The 23,857-nt window shown below is 47.1% G+C and overlaps 1 protein-coding gene across 2 annotated transcripts in view; it reads right to left on the reverse strand.

Moving 5' to 3' along the window:
- The window catches only part of STK24 (serine/threonine kinase 24), a 122,610-nt gene extending 99,669 nt beyond the window's left edge, over positions 1 to 22,941 (reverse strand). Inside the window, exon 1 of one of the 2 annotated variants that reach the window (XM_072760882.1) lies at positions 22,651 to 22,941. Coding sequence is in view for 1 of the 2 variants with exons in the window: in XM_072760881.1 (XP_072616982.1) it covers positions 21,500 to 21,541 (42 nt within the window). In the remaining variant the exon portion in view is untranslated. Of the gene's footprint in view, positions 1 to 21,499; positions 22,012 to 22,650 lie in introns of those variants that run through there. The other variant, XM_072760881.1, reaches the window with a different exon arrangement.
- Positions 22,942 to 23,857: the final 916 nt, after the last annotated feature.

A 23,857-nucleotide genomic window follows, 5' to 3' on the forward strand; every position in this document is an offset into this window, starting at 1 on the left:
CACCACCCCTAGTTCGTTTCCCAGAGTTAGGAGTCTTCATGTTCTGTCTCCCTTTCTGATATTTCCCACCCATTTCTTCTCCCTTCCCCTCTATTCCCTTTCACTATTATTTATATTCCCCAAATGAATGAGACCATATAATGTTTGTCCTTCTCCAATTGACTTATTTCACTCAGCATAATACCCTCCAGTTCCATCCACGTCGAAGCAAATGGTGGGTATTTGTCATTTCTAATGGCTGAGTAATATTCCATCGTGTACATATACCACATCCAAAGTGAAATCTTTCCAAAACCTTTACATTCTCATTTTCTCAAGTAGGGAAGAATGAAAAACATTAATCTAACTCATCTATACCAGTTATCCCAAACTACAGCCAATTCTATGAAAAGACCCCATCTTCCTGGAATGCTCTTTACCCAGCAGTACCTTAAAGAACTACTCAGACATATGCTCAAGTGCCACCTCCTCCAGGAAGGCTTCCTTCTTTTCACCCACTTTGATTAGTATCACCCTGTATTCCCAGCATTTGCTGTGCATTCCGGAATGTCTGCTGGACAATGGGCTGTGTTAGCCCATTACAGGCACAGCTCATCTACTTCCCCAGCCTCTAGATGGTGTTTCAAACATAGAAGACATCCAATAAATCCCTGTTGACGAATGAGTATCATGTCTCATCAGGAGTATGAAAAGCACTTAAGTGCTGGCAGAAACCAGACTGCTTAAGGGGTCTTGGTCAGAAACTAGTGACATTTCCAATGGAACTGCCATGATAAGGAAGAAAAAAATAAATGGAATTCCCAGCCTTCCCCTTCAATTCTAAATGTAGAGTGAAAAATCCCTTGCAATTAAGGCAGCCACAGAATCCTTACCCTCAATAGTAGCTACCCCTGGGGATAAAGCCATACAATTCTGTACTAGGTTTTGTTTTGGTTTGGGTTTTTTTTGCAGTTAATCATGTATTACTTCTATAATATTTTAATTAAATTAAAATTTGTGATAGCTCAATTTTTTAAAAAGGGATCTTTAGTTTGGGGAGGGGGAAAACCACACAGAATTAATTTTTCTCTCCTTACATTTCCCAACAGCCTTCCACAGGAACTGGGTTATGGAAAGGGGTTTAGACCCTAAGGACCAAACTGAGGTCAGAAACATGTGAGTCGCTAAGGACAGGTCAACAGTGTAGGGGCAGCTTGGCAGGGCCTCAGGACATGCAGGGGTGAGGACACAGGTGGAGTCGGTGGAGTTGGGAGAGGCTCAGAAGCAAAACACCTGCAAAGCCCAAGAGCACCTATTTCATCCCTGGGCTGAGAGCTTCCACCTGCCCCAGCTGGGAAAGGACGGGATGAGGGAAATTTTAGGGAGTTGAAATAAAAATGGAGATCTGCTTAGAGAAGAAGTTACTAGGTACCCCTATTTTCAGAGTGGATACATGTTTTTTAACTTGAACAGCTGCAAAAACAACCAGAGGGGGCAGAGAACCAGCAAGGAACTGCGGGGAACTGTCCTGTTAGAATCTTCTCTCGTCCAGTTCCACGATGGCTGCCAAGAGCTGCTAACCTCTCAAGGTAATTTTGAATGCACGCACCTTGAGAACCCCAAAGGCACACAGTGTTCATGATGACAGAGGCCAAGGGCAACCCAGGCTCCTCCACATGCAGAGAAACTACTCTGGTCAAGTCAGAAAGTAAAAGAACTGATGAGGGGGAAATAGTGTACAGATAAAAAACATTCCAGTAGAACCAAAAAGATTGTGTTCTTAAAATATCCTCACTGATTTTCAGGGCAGTGAAACTATTCTACACACTGTAAGGGTGGATACATGTCATTATGTTGTTGTTAAAACCCACAGAATGTGCCACAGGGGTGAACTCATAACATGGACAATGAACCCTGGGTGATAATGATGCGTCAATGCAGATTTACCAGTCATAACCAATATAATCTGGTGCAGGATACTGCAGTGGGAGGGGAGCAGAGAGTATATGGGAAAATCTGTGTATCCTCTGCTCAATTGCACTGTGAACATGAGTATCTTCATTGTTCCAGGTACTGTCCCCAAAGAGCCCATGCTTCCCCCCAAAACACTTAACACCCACTGCTCTTTACAGAACTGCAAAATGAGCCATTTCACTTTAATTAAACTCAGCTCTGCCTAAACGAGTAATAAAACTGAGGAGTTCTGATTTACCCCATCAAGTTTTATGAATTGTCCTCTCCAGACTCCCAAGTTATTGAAAACATCATGCCTCTTAAGAGATTAACTAAAAGTAAACCAACTAGATACAATCCCAAGATCCAATTCTTGTCAGAAACTGGCGTTTTAGCATGCTTAAATTGTACGTGTATTTAAGAAAATGATTCCAACAACACAATCACCCAAAACACCCCCTGACACACTTTGATTCCTCCCGACTTCCTCCCAGGTTGAACCAAGTGGAGTAAGAAACCCCCGCAGGGACCTCCGCTTCATCCCTCTGGCTAAAACTAAAGTTCATTTGGTTTCGTTAATCTAGAGGCTTCCACTTTGATTTTTGCAGGTGTAACCAAAGACTAAGTGTTTAAACATCCTTGTTAAATTCTGCTATCCAGCTCACTGGATTGCTTTCTGACCCACTTCAGGAGTCACATGCATTGAACCAACCACCATGAAAGAGACTTAGGGTCAAAATTAAGCACATTTTGAGTACTAGGTACTCGGGAGCTCTGGCATAGGATTTAGTTTAATAAAACTTTTGTCAAAAGGTTTGTCCTCTGCCTAAGAAACTACACGCTGCTCTGGACTTCAAAGCAATCACCAGCTCGCATGAACTATGCCCACTGGCAATGGACTAACACACATCCATCCACCCTGGGCCTTGGGGGGGCAACACCCTGATGTTGGGACTGCAGAGTTCAGAGCAGAAGCACTCACTGGGAAGAGCAAGTAGGTGGAGCATCCAGGAGCCTGTGAGATCAGACACAGCCTCCTAGCTTTTCAACACCCTCTTCAATTGCTCACACAGTACTGCTAACCACCGATGACCTAATTAATAAGTCACAGCTTCAGGGAATCCTGAGTGGCTCAGCTGGTTAAGTGTCTGCCTCTGGCTCAGGTCATTATCCCAGGATCCTGGGATCCCATGTCAGGCCCCTTGCTCAGCGGGGAGCCTGCTTCTCCCTCTTCCTCTGCCCTTCCCCTGCCCTCCCACTCGTTTCCTCTCTCTCTCTCTCTCTCTCATAAATAAATGAAACCTTAAAAACATAAATTTTTTTTAGAAGTCACAGCTTCAGTCCCTCATCTGGACCTTTCCCCCAAGCTCCAGACCCAGATACGAAACCACCTATTCCTTTTCTCCACCTACACTCCATGTATCTGAACTAGATACAGACCTCCAGATACAGACCTGAAATAGATCTCACCTTCACAGGCTGATGGCCTATGCAGATCGGTGGCCCCTCCATTCATCCACACACCCAAGCCAGAACCCTACAGGGCCCCCCAGACTCCTCTCTTCCTCCATTCTACCCCCACCAAATCCAGCCCATTCCACCTCCCTCCCTCAGGAATCTCTCCCCGTATCCCCACCCAGCACTGATACCTCAGTCCAGTCCTCCCATCTCCTAGCCTAGAGACCAGCCAAACTGTCAAAATCCAAAAGTGGTCTCAGGCTGCAGCTGCAAACTTTCCTGGGAATTCTGCTTCACCTCATAGGATGCCGCCCACACCCCTCAGCATGGTCCTTTATGACCTGATCCCTGACTACCTCTTCAACTCCTATCTCTTGTCCTCTTTCCTTTCCCTTTCAAGTCGAACAAAACTGAATTCCTAGCACTTTTCCAAACACTTGATGCTATTTAAAAACTCATGCTTTTGAACACTCCGTCTAGATTCTTTCTCCCCTTAAAAAACCTTCTAGGGGGCGCCTGGTGGTTCAGTCAGCTAAGAGTCTGCCTTCAGCTCAGGTCATGATCCCAGGGTCCCACATCAGGCTCCCTACTCAGTGGGGAGCCTGCTTCTCCCTCTGCCTCTCCTCCAGTTCATACCCTCTCACTCATTCTCTCAAATAAATAAATATTTTAAAAATATATCTTCTAGAACAGCGCTCATGCATCACTTTATCGACTTTCAGAGTGCTACACCCCTTGGTATGTACTGCCTCCTGTGTACCAAGAGGTTCCAGCAGAATTCAGTAATGCTAAATTCTATCACTGCCTTGTATTTCTCAAATTTTTCTATTCATTAAAAACACAAGTACAGTAGAAGGGCAGTAGTACAGGTCCATGTCCCTTCACCAAAGTTCCAAAACCCCCAAGTCTCTTAAAAAACAAAAACAAAAACAAAAATACAAGTTTTTTTTTGGAGGAAAGATCCTTTGGAGGAAAGATCTAAACTGATCTGAAACCGCCTAGCAGGACAATGTGAAGTGCTGTGGGGTGAGTCAGTCTTAGTGCTAACAGACTCACCTGGCTGCTCCAGCCCCACAGGCCACGCTACGCATCCTGACTAGGCATCCTGACTTCAACACTGGCCCCACCACTGCCAGCAGGCCCTCGCTCACGCATGCACCTTGCATGGTCCTATTCGGGACTGAATGTTCATTCAGAGCAGTAATCTTAGCTCACGATATCTGCACCCCTCAGAGTCCTGCCAGTTTACCGATCACCTACTACAACTTTGCATCAAAGCAAAGCATTGAAGAGAACCACACATGATACAAAGGCTATTTTAAAACTAGAATACTTATCACATATATAAAGTATGCAACAGAAGAACAACTAATTAAGAATACAACTCAGCCAGGCTGATTTCCTGCTGTTCATCCTCCTCGGGTCCCTACACTTTGCTTCACAGGCTAGAGTTGCTGTTGACTTACTGTTCACACCAGCACATACACACATGTGCACACATTCACTCACACACACACGTGCACACAGTCTTTGCAGGCCCCAGTCCACATGCAGTGTCCTCTGATTGGGATACAACTCAGCAAGCAACGAGGAGCCCAGCATGCATTTGCAATCCCAGTGGGTGAGTGGTCTAGCTTATCGGATGTAAGCAAAGCAATTAACCACAGAAACTCAGTAACAACAATAACAGTGCAATCCAATAATACCTTTGGAGGAGGAGGAATGATGAACAACTGTTTCTTTCTCCAAAGGCAAAAGAAAGTGGCAAGGTTACTCTAACCAGCAGAACCAAACAGGACAGTGCTTCTGGCTACAGCTCCATGTCCCAAGGAAGACGCATGCCTTATGTGAAGGAGGCAAGGGTAAGTCAGTTAAGATGTTAAAAACACAATCATGTGGAAATGGGGGACAATATTTATGATCCACGTCTGAATGGAAAACAATATAAAATGAGCATCTATGTAGGACTGCAATTTCTTAAAGATATGTACATAGAGAAACAACTGGAAAATAAGCAAAATAAATAGTTACACACAAGTAGTAGGAACATAAATGCTTTTGCTTTAAAAATAACTTAATGCAGGATCCCTGGGTGGCGCAGTGGTTTAGCGCCTGCCTTTGGCCCAGGGCGCGATCCTGGAGACCCAGGATCGAATCCCATGTCGGGCTCCTGGTGCATGGAGCCTGCTTCTCCCTCTGCCTCTCTCTCTCTCTCTCTCTCTCTCTCTCTGTGACTATCATAAATAAATAAATTAATTTAAAAAAAAATTAAAAAAAAAATAACTTAATGGGGGACAGGAAAGTGTTTTCCCAGTAGGGGGTTCCCATTTCTGTGCCCATCCTCAATCCTCCACTTCACTTTACTTTTAATAGAATACACACAGGTCGCATGGCCAGAGTAGGAGGTGGGGTTCTGACACCGAAGAACATAAGCAAATGAAGGCCCTTCCACTGGTTTTCAAAGAGTCTTAAGACCACAAATTCCCCAACAGAAATGAACAGAATTATCACCACCCTGACACAAAAGGACACAGGGAAGAATCATTTTCGCAGAATTTCAGACCAGTCTTGATCGCTATGGCTAACATACTAAGCAATAATATGTGCAACAAACCATGTATAAAAATGCTGAGGGTGAGCACCTGGGTGGCTCACTCAGTTAAGCGTCTGCCTTTGGCTCAGGTCATGATCCCAGGGTCCTGGGATCCAGTCCAGAATTGGGTTCTCTGTTCAGCAGGAAACCTGCTCCTCCCTCTGCCTCTCCTCCCTGCTTATGCTCTCTCACTCTCTCTCAAATAATGAATATTTTTTTTAAATGCTGAAAATATTACCATTTAAAAGGGTTTAAAATATTTTTTTACACCTTTTTTTCCTCCAAATTTTTGTTTAAAGCCAAGCGAGTTAACATATAGTGTGATACTGGTTTCAGGAGTAGAATTTAGTGAGTCATCAATATTTTATCTTTTTTTTTTTTTTTTAAAGATTTTATTTATTTATGAGAGAGAGAGAGAGAGGCAGGGACACAGGCAGAGGGAGAAGCAGGCTCCATGCACTGGGAGCCCGACATGGGATTCGATCCCGGGTCTCCAGGATCGCGCCCTGGGCCAAAGGCAGGCGCCAAACCGCTGCGCCACCCAGGGATCCCAATATTTTATCATTTTAAGTAACTTTTCACTCTCTTTTTTCAGGATGTTGAGGGGTCTGTGCCTTTTGTGACTAAAAAAGAAAATAGAAACTTTGTTCTTTTGGGAGCTACAAAGAGGAAAACCTACTTCTGACCTAGAGTGTTACAACACAAGCTTTTTAAATACTATTTACTGATAGATCACAATGAAGAAAAGATAAATTAACAGATATGCCCACACATAGGTAAACATAACACACATTTATATTTATACTTATATTTATGTGCTGAGAAACCATTTACTTCACATACACAGTAACCCATCCAGTAGGGAGGCATCAAGTACATCTTGGCAGAACTGCTTTTCAAAAGAAAACTGTTTTAAACTATAGGATCTCTTGCGGAACCTAAGCGGATATGAAATTCCATCCCCCAATATTTACAGTCACACCCCGGGGCTGCTGGAGCTACAAGACCACTAGCCCCATTTGGGAGTGTGACCTGAGACCTCCCCCATCATCAAGCTGCCCCTCAGGCCACACCCCCACCCACTGGGGGCCAAGTACAAGCAGCCTGCGTAATTCCAACTGGCCAGGAAATGCACCCAGTTTCACTTCACATCAGCGCCTCATTGTTTCTTGAAGCAGACAATATAGAGGGAAGCCCTCTGAATGACACAAAGTCTATTTTTAGATAGACTTCAAATCCTTCATTGACAAACAAAAGAGAGGAACCCAAACCTTACAACTACTCTTCCCGACCCAGTCCATCTCCTAAATATGCTTAATATCATGTTCACCCTTATACTGGAAAAAGTCATAAAACAAACCTCAGAAAAACTACAAAGCACTTCAAAAAAAATAAAACCTCTCCCTTCCCCCCAAAAACTACCCTCCAATATGCAAGGCTGGTAAGACCAATATCTAACAAATCACAGTACATTCTAACAAAACACTGTGTTTACAGAAATACACATCATTTTTTTGAATTAAAAGTCAAATCAATTATTTATACATAAAAGCATAAAACCTCTGACATCCCAGACATTAAAAAAATCTACTGGAGGGGTGCCTAGGTGGCTCAGTCAGTTAAGCATCTGCCTTCAGCTCAGGTCATGATCCCAGAGTCCTGGGATGGAGCCCCACATGGGGCTCCCTGCTCAGCAGGGAGCCTGCTTCTCCTTCTGTCAAATAAATAAATTTTTAAAAATTAAAAATAAAAAGTATACTGCTCTGGAATATTTTTCCCAGTTCAAAGATATATGCACCTCTTAAGTATTAAACAGAGCAACTGCAAGAAAATAAAGTCAGTTTTGCTCATTCATTTCCTAACTGTCCCTTCCCTCCCTTCCCAGCAGGTGCTCATTATGGGGACCTGTGTCCCCCACACTCTCAGGGAGCTGGCTGGACAGTGCAGGTCTTCCCTTCAATCCAATTAAGAAAAAAGAAGGCAACATGACATAAATAATAACAGCTCACCAGGGCTTACCGGGCAAAGGAACCAGAGGATATCCTGCCAGGTGAGCAGGTTTGCAGAGGCAGAAGGAGCAGTGAGCTGGCGAGGGAGAAGGACTAAAAAGTAGTAAAAGGTGTTTGGTCAGGAAGTAGCCAAAGGTTCTTGAGCAGGGAATGACTTGATAAAAACAACAGTTAAAAGAAGTTATCTTCACAACCCTGTGGAAGATCAAGTTCAGGACTTCTGTTCTGGTTCAGTGTTTTCCAAAAGAACCATGAAATGCTAGTTCTGAGAGATGCAGTCCTTGCAAAAGCTTCTGATGTCAAAAAGATATAGAACATGCATCTTCCTCTATTCCTCAACAGGTTTATAATATATGCTAAAATAGTAAAAGCTCAGGGTGCATGGGTGGCTCAGTCAGTTACACATCTGTCTTCAACTCAGGTCCTGATCTCGGGGGCCTGGATTCAAGCCCCACATCAGGCTCCCTGCTCAGTGGGGAGTTTGCTTCCCCCTCTCCTTCTGCAGCTCCCACGGTTTGTGCATGCTTTCTCTCTCAAATAAATAAATAAAATCTTTTTCAAAATAGAACAGTAAAGACTCTAACAAGTCTCACAGAAGCCTATTCAATTCCCAAAGTTAGACCAGAGCAGTTCCAAAGTCAGTCTTCTGAAATACAAGTCATAAGTTGCAAGACTTGTCTTATTTTTCTTTAAGATTTTCTTTTTTTTTTTTTAAGATTTTATTTATTTATTCATGACAGAGAGAGAGAGAGAGGCAGAGACACAGGCAGAGGGAGAAGCAGGCTCCATGCAAGGAGCCTGATGTGGTTCTCGATTCAGGGTCTCCAGGATCACACCCCAGGCTGAAGGTGGCGCCAAACTGCTGGGCCACAGGGGCTGCCCAAGACTTTCTAGCCACCTCTATACCCAATGTGGGGCTTGAACTCAGAACCCCGAGATCAAGCGTCACATGCTCTCAACTATCAACAATAGCCAAATTATGGAAAGAGCCCAAATGTCCATCAACTGATAAATGGATAGAGATGTGGTATACAGGGCAGCCCGGGTGGCTCAGAGGTTTAGCGCCGCCTTCAGCCCGGGGTGTGGTCCCGGAGACCCGGGATCGAGTCCCACATGGGGCTCCCTGCATGGAGCCTGCTTCTCCCCTGCCTCTCTCTGCCTCTTCTCTCTCTGTCATCTTTAAGAAAAAAAAAAAAAAAGATGTGGTATATACACACATGAAGTATTATTCAGCCACCAAAAAGAATGAAATCTGGCCATTTGCAACAATGCAGATGGAGCTACAGTATTATGCTAAGTGAAATAAACCAGAGAAAGACAAATACCAAATGAATTCACTCATGTGGAATTTAAGAAACAGAACACATGAACACAGGGAAAGGAAGGGAAAAAAATTTAAGATAAAAACAGAGAGGGAGACAAACCATAAGAGATTTTTTTAAATATAGGGAACAAACTGAGTGTCGCTGGAGGGGAGGAGGGTGGAGGGATGGACATTAAGGAGGGCACATGATGTAATGAGCACTGGGTACTGTACAAAAGTGATGGATCACTAACTTCTACAAATTCTACTCTTGAAACCAATACTACACTATATGTTAACTAATTTGAATTTAAATAAAAAATAAATAAATAGGGCAGCCCGGTGGCTCAGTGGTTTAGCGCCACCTTCGGCCCGGGGCGTGATCCTGGAAACCCAGGATCAAGTCCCGCGTCAGGCTCCCTGCATGGAGCCTGCTTCTCCCTCTACCTGTGTCTCTGCTTCTCTCTCTCTCTCTCTCTCTGTGTGTGTGTGTGTGTGTGTGTGTGTGTGTGTGTGTCTCATGAATAAATAAATAAAATCTTTTTAAAAAATAAAATAAAATAAATAATAAAAACTAAAATTTGAACTGGTGAAATCCCCCCCCCCAAAAAAAAGAGTTGCATGCTCTACTGACTGGGCCAGCCAGGCACCCCAGCACTGATTTTCAATTGAGCCTTCAAATGGGCATCGCTATGGGTGCCCCCAGGTAAAAGGCAATAGGAACGTAAGGATTTTTAATTCTCCAGTTTAGTGGTTTTCAAATTGTGGTCCCTGAGACAGCCACACACTTGAAAGACTTGTTTCCATCCTAGACCAATAGCCTAGCACCCTACACTTCATCAAGCTCTCCAGATGATGAGAAATGCTAAAACTTCAAAACCACTGGTTTGATTACAGATACTTTTTTCAGCTCATCTGGGCAACAACTAGAAGGCAATAAACAGAGGCCAGCCAAGGCCCCAATCCCATCCTAGGGGAGGGCCTAAGGGCTCAGTAGAGGGACTGAGGAAACATCTGAATGCCCCAGTATCACCTCCCACCCTCCCCACCCCCCCATAGCCACAATCCTAATTTCTAGGAAACCACTTAAAAATAACACCAGAGCAGGAACAAAAATCTTTAAAAGTCAAAAAAAAAAAAAAAAAAGGCAGGAATAAAAGTGCCTGAAATGCCATCTTGTACCAGGCCTGGACTGGTTTCATAACGGCTGTGAGTAGTAGGACCCTCAGGGCCCAGGAGCCCCACAGGGCAAGGGCAGGATCTGGAAAGGTCACTGGGACACATTCTGGTGTACTGACATCAGAGGTCAGGGCCTTAACCCCAAAGGGGCTGTTTACTAGCTGAGGGGCCTCGCTGAAGCTTCCTAAACCTCCCACCCAGCGGCAGAGGCCTTGAGGACTGCCCAAGGGCAGAAGCAGCCCACCAGAGCCTTGCCCTTGGGGAGAAGGCAATAAAAGTTTGTCCTACCCCTTCAAAGCTTCCTTCTGCCAAGAGCAATACCAAATATTTATTTTCTCAACTGAGCAATACAGCAAAGCCAAAGGCCCCTTTACTTCTTCCACTTACCTATTCTGGTAACACAGAGGAGAAGGAAAAGGTAAACCCACCTATCATGAGGAACCACTGAGGAAGTGAATACCTCTTTGCACTAACGTAATCTTTTTCTTTTCTAAGTACCTCTCAGGAAAGGTTTGGTACAATGAAAATGCATCAAATACAAGGAAGCTTGTGGAATGTTCAAACAATACCTGTCTCCAAGTGGGTGTCAGTTCTCAGGAGTTCAGGTAGCAATTTAACAACTGTAACCACATTGCACATAATTTTAAAGTTGTCCTATAAAACAATGCCTAAAAGAACTGCTAACCAAAGCCCAGTCCCCCAAGTTCTGGATTACTTTTCATTTTCACTCAATGATTTATCACTGTCCATTTCAACCCAAAAAAGTACTTTGTTTTTGTTGTTGTTGTTGTTGTTTTTAATTGGAGTTCAATTTGCCAACATATATCATAACACCCAGTGCTCATCCCATCAAGCGTCCCCCTCAGTGGTACTTTGTTCTTAAACAGGAAATCATTTTAAGGTAATATATCCCAAAAAGCAGCCTTACTTCTTCAGATATGCACCTGCTCAGAAACGCTGAGTATTTACAGAGCAGCACTGGGCCACGCACCAAGGCTGTGCATGGCACGGGACGTGCAGAGAAACCCATTCCACGGTCCTCAGCCCCCCGCGTGCAATCCCCTAACACATGGCGAATCAGTTTTGCCACATGTCCACCCCAACACCCTGGCAAGCTATTCAACATCTGCTGAGCATGTGCACCCAAGTCCTGTGCTGACCTCATAGAACCTGTGGCCATGACCAACGCTACCCCCACCCTCCGGAGAAGCACACACTCAATTCCAGACCATGGGCCGGGCCCCCAAAACATCCATCAACTGAAGAAAACATTTCTCCAAAGTGATTCTATGAGGCTCCAGGAAATGATTCTGTGCCAACACGATCCTGAGACTAGAAAATGAAACACAGAATGGAGAAAAGTAGGTTCTCAGCTCAAGTTAAGGAAGTGGAGGTCACTGTTAGAGATATGGAAAAACAGGCATGTATTTACATTGCCACTGACTCATGGAGAGAAAAGAGAAGGTACAATCTCCTGAGGGGGACTGGGCCTCAGGAGTCCACCATGCTAGGGCACTGGAAAGTCCTGACCTTGGAATTGAAATTGTACTCGTTCCACTCATTCACTGGTAACGACGGAAGAAAGGGACTTCTGGGTAGAAAGCACACTGAGCAGAAGCATCTACTCTGGACAATCCTGAAATCCCACCAAAACCATAATAAAGAGAGTTCTCTTAAAAGGTTACACCTCTGCCTACCAGGAGAAGAGAGGAGACCAGAAGCAATGAAATTCCAGAAGTGGGAAGAAATACGGGAGAAAGGAAACCTGCTTAGCTGGAGATGGAGGAAGCAGAGGACCAAGCCCACGCGCAACGCTGAACCCCCACAACCCAGGAAACTCGCAGCATCTAAAATAAGAATTGAAAGTCAATTAACAAGGTGATCAGACACCCAGATCGCCTTCCCTATCAAGGAAACTCCCGAAAGCATAGTCCGTGGAGAGGAGGCTGAGGGTTTCTGGAGGGGGCAGCAGACACAGCGGAGGACGGTGGTGGCGCACAAGACAGAGGGAACCAAGCTGCACGAGATGCGGCACCCACACACAGTCCTCCATCCAGCGCTCCATGGGCATCAGGCTTCGGGCCACAGAAGGGAGGAGGCTTAGTGCCAGGGAACACCAGCTGTGGACAGTAAGCGGTCCACACCAGAGCAGCTCAGGGGCCACTCCAGGAGGGGAAATGTATAAGAAGCTGCAAGAAATGGCCACCAGCCATTCCTCTCTCCCCCATCTGGTAGAAGCACCTGGTATCATGGAGGTTTAAAAAGCTCCCTTCAAGGGCCCAGAGTTCCAAACAGCTTGGTTGTCCCCCACTCTAAAATACGAGCTGACATTCAAGGGTGGACTCTACCATTAGAAACAGAGACCATGACCAGCAAAAGGGGAGTCAGGGTCTGGGAGGAAGGGAATCCATTCTGAAGGAAGTGAACATAACTGCAATTAACATGCCCAGGGAGTTAAGAGCAAATATTTCAACTGAAACAATAAAAGAACATTCAGAGAACCAAAAAGAGCTCTTAGAATTTAAAAAATAAGAGCAGAAATACTCATTAGAAGAGCTGGAATAAAAAAAAACTGGGCCAGTCTTCCAGAAAGCCAAGTAAAAAATGACCAAAAAAAATCGAAAATAGATTTAAAAGCATAAAACTATTTGAGGACCAGTCCTCAATAGAAGGTCCGACATCCAAATAATAATATAAGAATGAACATACAAAAGACCTCAGCCGCCTGATCAAAAGAGCTTATTGAGTACCTATTGCAAACAACAGACCTGCATCAAGACATGTCATTGTGAAAACAGAGATCACTAAAAAAATTCATATCCTACTAGGTTCAGGAAGAACAAAACAGCTCATGCACACAGAATCCAGTGCTGGTGTGGCAGTCTTCAACGGTGACAATGAAAGCTAAAACGCAGTGGAGAAATGCCTTCAAAACCCTAGAGGAAAATAAGTTCCACCTGGTAACTATATCCCATGCCAAAATATTAATCAAGAGGAAAAGAAGAGAAAATTTTCAGATATCAAGACTCAAAAAATCTATCTCCCGTGTACCTTATTCGTAGGAAGGCGCTGCAAAATATATTCCACCAACATAACAGTATGAACCCAGACAATGATGGGAAATATGAAAACAGGTGGGCCAGAGCAGCACAAGGAATCCCACGGATGAGGGCAAAAGATGACAGAGGCTGTGAGCAGAGCACCAAATAAGGAAGACTATCAGTTCACGCAGGAGCAGGTCAGAAGGCTCGCAGGAAGACTTCTCCAGAAAGGTGATGTGGATAGCCTGTCTGCTTCTACCTGAACTTCCAAAAAGGTTTCAACAGCTTGGGCGAATTTGTGGTTGAATAAGCTATAAATATTGCTGTATACAGCCTGAATGTCCATGTCCTCCCAAAATTCGTATGTCGTCCCCTAAAGTATAGTATTAGGAGATGAGGCCTTTGGGGTGATTAGATCATGAAGGTGGAGCCCTCAGGATCGGGACAAGTGCCCTTAGAAAGCCTAGAGAGTACTCCCTCACCCTTCTGCCAGGTGAAGACACAGCCAGAAGCAGACCATCCACGACCCAGAAAGAGTATCCTCAGCAGGCACAGAATCTTCCAGAGCCTTGATCTTGGACTTCCCAGGCTCCAGAACTGTGAGAAATAAATGTTTATTGTTTAAGCCCCCAGTCTATGTATGGTATGTTGTTATGCAGCCCAAACTAAGACAATTACATTATTTTTTTTTAAGATTTTATTTATTTATTTGACAGAGAGAGAGAGAGAGAGAGAGAGAGAAAGCGCGCCCTAGAGCACGCACCAGAAAGCACAAGCAGAGGAGCAGCAGAGGGAGAGGGAGAAGCATACTCCCCACTGAGCAGGGAGCCCAATACAGGGCTCAATCCCAGGACCAGAGATCATGACATGAGCTGAAGGCAGATGCTTAACTGAGCCACCCAGGTGCTCCAACAATTACATTAATTTTTTTAAACATTTTATTTATTTATTCATGAGAGACACACAGAGAGAGGCAGAGACACAGGCAGAGGGAAAAAGCAGGCTCTCTGCAGGAGCCCAATGTGGGACTCGATTTCAGACCCCGGGATCACACCCTGAGCCAAAGGCAGACACTCAACCACTAAGCCACCCAGGCGCCCCAATAATTACATTATTTTTTTAAAAATTTTTTTTCAGAAAAAATTTGAAAAGTAATCCGGGTTTGCTAAAGGGTGGGCTAGGCATACTGGTTTTAGTCACCCTAAATCTAACCAAAGTTACAATGCAACTCTACTGGGGAGAGAGAAGAGAGATCCATGTGCCTGAAGGAGGCAACTAAATCCCCATCTTCAGAGTCCAAAGTCCACAAATAATGCCTCAAACTAGGGGAAAAAAAAAGTAGCCATTTTTAAATTTTCTTCAAAAACAAAGTGGAAATAACAACAATCAGCTTAGAGAGACCAAAGGAGCTGCCTTTGGGGAGGACATAAGAGGCAAAGGGCAAGTCACTGCTATCCTTCCAAACAAACCTTACAAGGCCATATGACCCTTTAAATCATGTGTTTAAATAAAAACAACTTTTAAATAAAAACTAAACAAAAATCCTAAATAATTAAAAGTAAAACAAAGAATCTGGACCTATATGGTCCTTTCAAATCTCAGGGCCTAAAAATCTTTTTAAAAATAGGAAGAAGCTTAAAATAATAGGAAGATAAACACCCACTACATATTTCGTAACCATTAATATAAAACTCAAAATGTTCCCACAATTTATTCAGATACCAATGAGCGCTGCACAGATAAGGTTCCTTGTACTGACCATGAACCCTCAAGAAAACATAACCACCCTCAAGAAAACATAATGGAAGGTCTCTAAAGTCAACAATGCTGTTCCCAGGGGTATGCACAAAATGGTGCCTTTGTAATCCACAATCTGGGCTGTTTGTATACTTTGTGGCAAGCAAAGGTACGACTTGTTTTATTTTTTATTAATCTGAACCTTGGAAACCAGGGAGCCATTTAGGATTAGGAGACTCCATACTCACTCCAGGAGCCAGGTGTTATATTGGCCATGTTTTTCTTTTTCTCAAAGCACCTGGCACTAGGAGTTTAATTTTTTTTTTAAGATTTTATTTATTTATTCATGAGAGACAGAGAGACACAGAGAGAGGCAGAGACACAGGCAGAGGGAGAAGCAGGCTCCACGCAGGGAGCCTGATGTGGGACTGGATCCCGGGACTACAGGACCACGCCCTGGGCCGAAGGCAGGCACTAAACCACTGAGCCATCCAGGGGTCCCCAGCACTAGGAGTTTTAAACACTGTACCGCAAAAACATGAATTATGGGAACTGACGGGTCCAAGGACAGCAGCTGACCCTCAACAGCCACAGAAGGGTAACAGAGTGCAACCTCTAGTTCCTGCACTCACTCCTGCTGCGAGGTTCCATTAATGATAACAGTGTTGAACTAAAGCATAAAAAAAGCCACAAAAGGGTTGTGTTGGGTGTGGTCTGTTTCCTGCAGGTACAGAATTCCCAAACAGGCAGCTCTGAATCACTGGGAAATGGCACCCACGGAGCGCCAAGTGGCATGTTTCTCAAGAGATCCTCTGGCTCCTTGACCCTGGCCTCAGCGAGTCTGTAAAAATACTCTAGAAAGAAGCAGCAAGTGCCAAAAGGCTCATTTCTTCAGTTACTCCCTCCCTCCCTACACTACATCTTGTACCAAGGTCCTAGAAATACCATTCAACTGAAAGGCAATGTCAACCCGCATCCAGTAAGCAAGCTCAGCTCTGCGCATTACAACAGCTCCAAGAGGAACACAAAAGTTATATTACATACAGGAACAAGAAGGCAAGGATGGCTGCCACTTGCCCTTAACTACTCTGACGGGACACTGCTATATCAGCAGCTGAGAAAAATCTAACCTGACCAATTTCTACTGGAAGGTCATTTGGCTCTACCTGAAATACTGCCAGGAATATTCCCATACCTGAGATTACAACCAAAATATCCTAGACTCCTCCATGTTATATTTTTAATTTTTAAAGATCTTCTTACAATACTGCCCCCCTCCCAAATCTGCTTTTAAGCCAAACCAATTATTAACATAGTTAAATTTTGGTGACAGAGGAAAAGAGGGAATATGAAATACTGAAATGGATATTTAAAAGACATAGTTAGACAACTAAAAGTACACCATGCCTTTATTTTCCTTATTACTCTTAGCATAGAATAGCAAAAAGGGTCAAAAGCAGGGGTGATGGGAGACTGTAAAAAAATACTATTAAATGTTAACAGAGAGTTCAAATTACCAAGGTTTGAAGTCAATCTTGCTATAAAGTCTACCTTGAGGGGGGCCTGGCTGGCTCAGTCGGTGGAGCATGCAACTCTCGATCTTGGGGTTGAGCTGGAGCCCCACGCTGGGTAGAAATTACTTAAAAATAAAAAAAGTCCACCTTGATTATCCTGCTGACACCTGAACCTCCAACCACTCAGTCTGGCGCACACCGACTCTCCCCAGCCTGAGGTTCCTCTCACTGCCTTCCAAGTGGCAGCCAGCATGCCCCCAGAATCCAACTCCTTCTACCTGCAGCAGGGAAGCAGGATTCCTGAAGCTCACAACACACAGCACCCACACCCCAGCAGCCAGAGTGCAGACCCCCTTTCCCAGACCCCCCTGCCTCTCCAGCTCTGGGATGCTGAACCCACTTGCCAACCCCACACCTCTGTTGTGCACTCCAGCCATTGGAACCTTTGTGGGCAGACCACCCAGATGGGCTCCCGGGCGGGCTGCTGACTTCCTGAGCACAAGGCCAGAGGAGGTTCTCCGCCAGCCCTCTCACAGGTCCTGGCACCACACTCTGAAGTGAAAACATGTTGTGTGAATGTGAGCTCCCCATCCCGTCCAATGTTCTGAGACCCTCACCCACATTCCACGCTCTAGCATTTCCCTCGAGGTGCCCTCAGAACCCCAATCTCACAAACACCCTGACTGTCCACACACTGTAACATACCAGCCTTTCCCCAACAGTGCAGATGGCAAGAGGCTGAACCAGCAGAGGCCTCTTCCATGGAAACGGGGGGGGGGGGGGGGGGGGGGGGCTATGCAAATGTCACACTAACTAGAAAAAAAAAAAATGCAAGAGCACTGAAGCCACAATTAAATGCAGCTGTCCTTCTGTTTGCCTTCATTTCCCAGATTTCCAGTGCACACCCAGGGTAACCAGGAGCACTTGAGGAAAGCTCCCAACAGGTCCAAACTGACTGTTCAATGTCCTTCCCGCTACCCCAACTTAAAGGAGCATTCTCAGCAAAGGTTTCTCTCCAACCAACTACAACAATGGGGGGGCGGGAGGCGCCAGGATGACGTTACCAAGTAGAAACTAAACTCTCCAGCTATTCCTTTAAACCGTCTGTACTTTCAAATAGAAAAATATCCTAAATTAACAACATCCTCAAAACGTGCTAAGTTAACTCTGCTCTCCAACACATGTGACACACCATATTCAGTATTTTTCAAACTTGGGGCAAACCAATCAGCTATGAAAATAAATTTAGTGTTGTAACTAGCTTTTTTTTTTTTTTTAAATAAACTGCATCACACAATGGCAAGACATCACAAGTAGTAAGGATGAGGGCTGTCTCCCAAAACTTTGGTTTCATATCTTGATGTAAAATATACTCCTTACATGGGTCACATACCAAAAAAGCTTGAAGCTTAGATATGACTGATAAAAATCGGTAAGAAACTTAGAAACCAAAATCTGAATCTTCACCAAATGAAGCTTTTCTTCAAATCTGAATTAAACTGATTGAAACAACAAATGTTCAAGGACAGGGAGTACATACATCCACAAACCAACCTAACTTCTTTATTTGTAGTTACTACATTCAGTTTGTGATTTTTTTATTTTCTCCCCCATGCTAATAGGAAACTGGGATGTGGGAGGTAAAAAGGGAAAGAACCCCTGACAACCTCCTTTAAACATTCATCACAAATATTAACTCATTTGGATGTAGTCCTCAACCCCTCACCTAGGACGGGCCATAAGTGTTCAATAACAGTTCCTGACTAATTTCATATTCCTAATTTCTCGTATTTCTTCAGCAAACCCAAACTGGAATGAAAAAAAAAAAACTTTAACGTGTGCAAAGTTAATAATAAAGCAACAGTACAGCATGATGAGTAGAAGTATAGTCTGGGAGACAGGAAAGTTCTGGTTTCATATCACACTTGCCAGCTCACACTCTCTCCTTGGTCAGTTTCAATTAGTCTCTGCTGGCTTCCACATCTAGAAGACGGCATAATTAACACCTATGCCTCCAGAGGCACCAATAAAAATCTAGAGATAAAAATGATTTGCAAGACAACAAAAAATAGCGTTTATACTAAAATGTCCTTCCAGGTTTACTCCAAGTAATTCAGTAAATTCAAGTAATTCAAGTAAATTCAGGCTGTCTGAATCCACTCTTCCTGAATTTTTTAATCCAATTCCTTGTAAACCCTGTTCAGAAGATGAGAGATGGGAAAAGGGGGAGAACAAGGGGGGAGAGGTATCAGGACAGGATACAGAAGGGTTAGCGCTTCTCCCTTGTTTTATCCTAGAGAACAGTCAAAAGCAGGTGTGCCTTTCATTTAATCCACAACGACTTTGAGGAAAGCTTCCTGGGGCAGTAGCAACTGCTAATTCAAAGTAGAAAAATAAATATGCTTGTTTTTCTTTTTGGGAGAAGGGAGAGGAAAGGAATGTTCTTCCCCAAATGGCACATTAAAAACAATTACACAGTCTGTAGATGCATTTAAATACAGGAGTGGTGGGGATCCCTGGGTGGCACAGTGGTTTAGTGCCTGCCTTTGGCCCAGGGCGCAATCCTGGAGACCTGGGATCGAATCCCACGTCGGGCTCCTGGTGCATGGAGCCTGCTTCTCCCTCTGCCTGTGTCTCTGCCTCTCTCTCTCTCTCACTGTGTGCCTATCATAAATAAATAAAAATTTTAAAAAAATAATAATAATAAATAAATACAGGAGTGGTCAAAGCCACCTTTTGCACACACACCCAACACGGTGACAGCTGAAAATCTGATGCTCTCAACCAAACAAAAACAGTTCCCTTGAAACAGAAACTTACCTTCTCTTCCCAAGACTTTGGCCCACTCTTTTGACAACAACAACAGCAAAAAAAAAAAAAAAGTGAGGACAAAAAAATGTTGAGAACAGACCCCACCAGGTAACCATCTGATACTGACTTCAGGGCACCAGCCAGCAGGGCTTTAAAGTACCTCTTCAAATTGATTCGCTTTCCACAAAGGCCTGATACCTCCACCACAAACTCTAAGTGAGGCATCTGTACTAGATTACAACCTGATTAACACAGGATAAGTCAGTCTAAAGGAAATACTGATGAAAAAAAAAAAAAATGTTAACTCGAGAGGTCCTTCTTGCTCTACTGGTCAGGACTAATTCTTCACCCAGTTCACCCTGCCTTCCTGCCTCTTGATTCAAACCAAAGTGAAGCACGAACTTTAGGAAATACCGAGAAACCACATCTAATTTTTACCTAGCAGTCCGCAGAAGCTTAGATTTTAAATGTTTGTGGAGTTTAAAAGCTCAAGGACAGTTTTCTTCAAGTACACTCTTAAGATACGAACTTTGTTACTCCTTAAAAAAAAAAAAAAAAATCTGTTTAAATTCTGGCAGCTTTGTGTTCCTACTTTTCTAGATTTCAAACCTGAATAATGAAATCCAGCTTTCTTTTAATGGTTAAAGGGGAAGGGGGGTAATGGGGATCCCTGGGTGGCTCAGTGGTTGAGCCTCTGCCTTTGGCCCAGGGTGTGATCCCAGAGTCCCGGGATCGAGTCCCATGTTGGGCTCCCTGCATGGAGCCTGCTTCTCCCTCTTTCTGTGTCTCTGCCTCTCTCTCTCTCTCTCATGAATAAATAAATAAAATCTTTATTTAAAAAAAATTTTTAAAAGAGGGGGGAGGTATGATCTGCCTAGGAAGAGGGCAGATTCAAGTCTCAGCCCCTAAGATGCTAGGTCCAAACACTGCACTTCTCAGTCCTAAAGAGCAAAGGGAAGAAGTCAAAAAAAAAAAAAAAAAAAAAAAAAGCGGCCCGCTGATGTCTGTAAAATAACAAATAACCCACTTGGATACCGTGGTTGGCTTTTTTTTTTTTTAAAGCTCTTTATGTTCACTCGCTAAACTAAACTGGGACAGCAAAACTTTAAAGACATACTGTAATGTATCGTGAGATCTTTAACCCTAATTATTTTGCCACCATTTGTGCGCTTACAAATATGACAGCTAAAGCAGAGCCTAGTGGTTTTGTTTTCCAAAGGGCTAAAAAAAAAAAAAAAAAAAAAAACAGTCCCCAAAGGCGAAAAAAACTCGAAGGCTAGCACGCTCCTTTGAACTTTCCCCTCCTCCAAAAGCGAGTCACCGGGCGGCCAAGATGCCACAGAGCACGGGCGGGAGGTTTACTGGGCAGGGCGCGGGGCGCGGGGCGCGGGCAAGGCTCCAGGCCCGCGGCAGCTGGGCCGTCCGGGGGGTCCTCGTGCCCGGGGTCTCCGGCTCGCGCTCTCCCGGCGGCGGCGGCGGGAGGCTCGGCGGGGGCGAGGCGCCGGGAGCGGGGCCGGCGGGGGCACCTGGCCGCACCGCGCACCCCGCCCCGCCTCCGCGCCGGCCGCGCCCGGGGCTCCCCCCAGCCCCTCGCCTGCGCCGCCCGCCCGCACGCAGGGCCCAGGGCCGCGGCCGGGCCTCCGAGGGCACCGGCCCCGTCCCTTCTCCCGGGGACCCGGCGGGGCCTGCGGCGCCCGGGCGGCGGGCGGGGCGCGGCGGCGGCTCCCCCAGCGCAGCCGGACCTCCGCGGCGCCCCCAGGCCCCGGCCCCCCCGGCCCCCCCGGCCCCCCCGGCCCCGGCCCCGCGCCCGAGGCCGGCGCGACCCCGGCAGGCGCGGCGTGGGGGGGCCGTGTTTACACCGCGAGTACCCGCTTCCGCCCCGGCCCGCGCATCCCCCGCCCCGCGGCCCGGCTCCTGCCTACCTGCATGCCGGGCAGGCCCGACTGCACCGGGGAGTGAGCCATGGCGGTCGGGACGGCCACTTCCTGGGACGGGACGGCCGGGCCGCGGCGATCCGCGCGGGCGACGAGGCCCGCGGGCCGCGCGCAGCCCTGGGGCGGCGGGGGCGGCCGGCGAGCCCGAGTCCGGCTCGCGCGGGGCCGGCCGGAGTCTGCGGCCACCCCAGCCCCGGCAGGTCCCGGGCCGGGCGGCGGGCTCAGAGGCCGGCGAAGGGCCGCGCCGCCATGCACGGCGCCGGGAGGAGCTGCGAGGGGCGCGGGGAGGAGCTGCGAGGGGCGCCGGGAGGAGCTGCGAGGAGCGCGGGGACTCGCCGAGCTGCCGCCGCCGCCGCCGCCGCCGCCGCTCGGCTGGAGCCGGGAGCCGGGAGCCGGGAGCCGGGAGCCGGGGGCCTGGCCCGCGCGCTGGCCGCCTGGAGCCGAGTGGGCGCGCACAGCCCGCCGAGCCCGCGAGCGCCGAGCCCCGCGCGCCCCGCCCCGCCCCGGCCCGGCCCCCGCCCCCGCCCCCCGCGCCCGCGCCCGCCCCCGCCCCCGCGGCCCGGCCGGGGACCCCGCCCCGCGCTTCCGGGAGGGGGAGGAGGCTGGCGGCCGCCCGGAGCCCTAGGCCGCAGCTGCCTGTGCCGCCGCGGGCGCGGGGCGCGGGGGGCGGGGGGCCCGGCGGGGGTCGCAGCAACTCCCGGGGGCCGCCCGAGCGCGGGCCGGGGGCCTCCGCCCCGGGGACCGAGCGGGCGCTGGGGCTCGGCCGCCTGCCCAGCCCCCCATCCCGCCACCCCACCCCCACCCCCACCCCCCAAGTCCCCGCCCGGGGTGGGCGCCGAGGGCGCGCCCCCATCTTCCTCCTGCACCCCACTGGCCTCCCCACTCCATCCGTGCGGGGACTTGGGGCCCGGGCGGCCCCCCGAGGGCAGAGCCTGGGGCAGGGAGACCTCGGGAGGGGCAGTACCCGGCGGGGCCTCCGCCCGGGGCCCGTCAGAACTACCGGGGCGGAGCTGCTGCGGCGCGCGGGTGAGGTTACCGCCAGCCCCGGGAGGAGACCGGCGGGAGGGGTCGGGCTCTGACTCCCAGGGCTCTGCCGCGTGGAAGCGGCCCCACTTGGAATGCGAGGCGCTGAGGCTTACCTGAGCGGCGAGGGGCTGAACCCACCACCTCCGGGCTCCAGACCCTGGGGGAGCGTCCACCCAAAAGAAAAGAAAAACTGGGGTGGGGCGGGGGGTGTTGGGCCCGGAGGAAGGCGAGACAATCGGAGGAAACCATGTCTAGACTCATCCCGGCCCTCTCGCCCCTGGCCGCCCGCGAAAGCGCCAGGTCCCTCTGGGCACCGGTACTGCCTCTACCTTCTTAGTCGCCTCTACTCCCAACTACAAAGGAAAGAAGCTCCAGAATGTGTTTGACTTTACCTGGACACTGGCAGCCGCCGACCTGCTGCCCCCCAGGTTGTTGGGAGCAGACGTTCATTCAAGAGCGCGAATGCCCGGATTGCACCACTGCTGCCCGAGGTTGGACATTCAGAAAGTGAACCCCCCAGAGATCACAAACAATTGGAGGAAACTCTGAAAGTCCTCCAGCGAGGTAAGGAGTGTTTATACCCTGAGATGTCCCTGTATCCTGGAATTTCTGTTCGCTCTGGTGCCCAAGATCAGATGAGGAGTGGGGTGCTAAAATTAGTCCCCTTTTCCCCTTTGGAAATGTGCAGTGTTTTTCTTCAAAGCCCCGGATGCCTTCAGATACCTTTATGGACCGACGCTGGCACAGTCTCTTCACTCAGTCGTGAAGCCCTGCCTCCCCCAAGCGCTGTGAAGAGAATGTGACAAACACAAAGTTAAGAAAAGCATGAACCCTGATACCTCAGAGCTCACCATCTCGTGTCAGTGTTGTGTCCCTAAGAAATGGGTACACAGAGAGATGAACAGCAACGCAAGCAAGAGTATGAATCTTTAAAATGTTCATAATCTTCAACCCCGAAAGTCTGCTTGCAGTAAGGTCTGCTAAGGTCACAACTAAGAAGCTCTCAAGGATGTATACAAAAAGAAGCCGTTCCGAGATAGCCATAATTGTGGGAAAACCAGGAACAGATTAAAAACTTAACAGCTTGTTAAGTAAATGATAGTATATTTATACAGTGAGTACTACGTAGTCATTAAAAATGATGATGTATTACAATATTTAGTAACACGGAAAAGGATTTTCACTACACATTGTTAAAAGGAAGAAAACACGGTGCAAAACAAATGTTTGTAGCCTGACCTCAAGCCACTTCATATATATGAAGTTATATTTAAATATATAATTTGCATGTTTAAATAATGTATGTATATGCATAACCAG

The sequence above is a fragment of the Vulpes vulpes genome, chromosome 6 (assembly GCF_048418805.1).
Source record: "Vulpes vulpes isolate BD-2025 chromosome 6, VulVul3, whole genome shotgun sequence".
In the NCBI taxonomy this organism is placed as follows: domain Eukaryota; kingdom Metazoa; phylum Chordata; class Mammalia; order Carnivora; family Canidae; genus Vulpes; species Vulpes vulpes.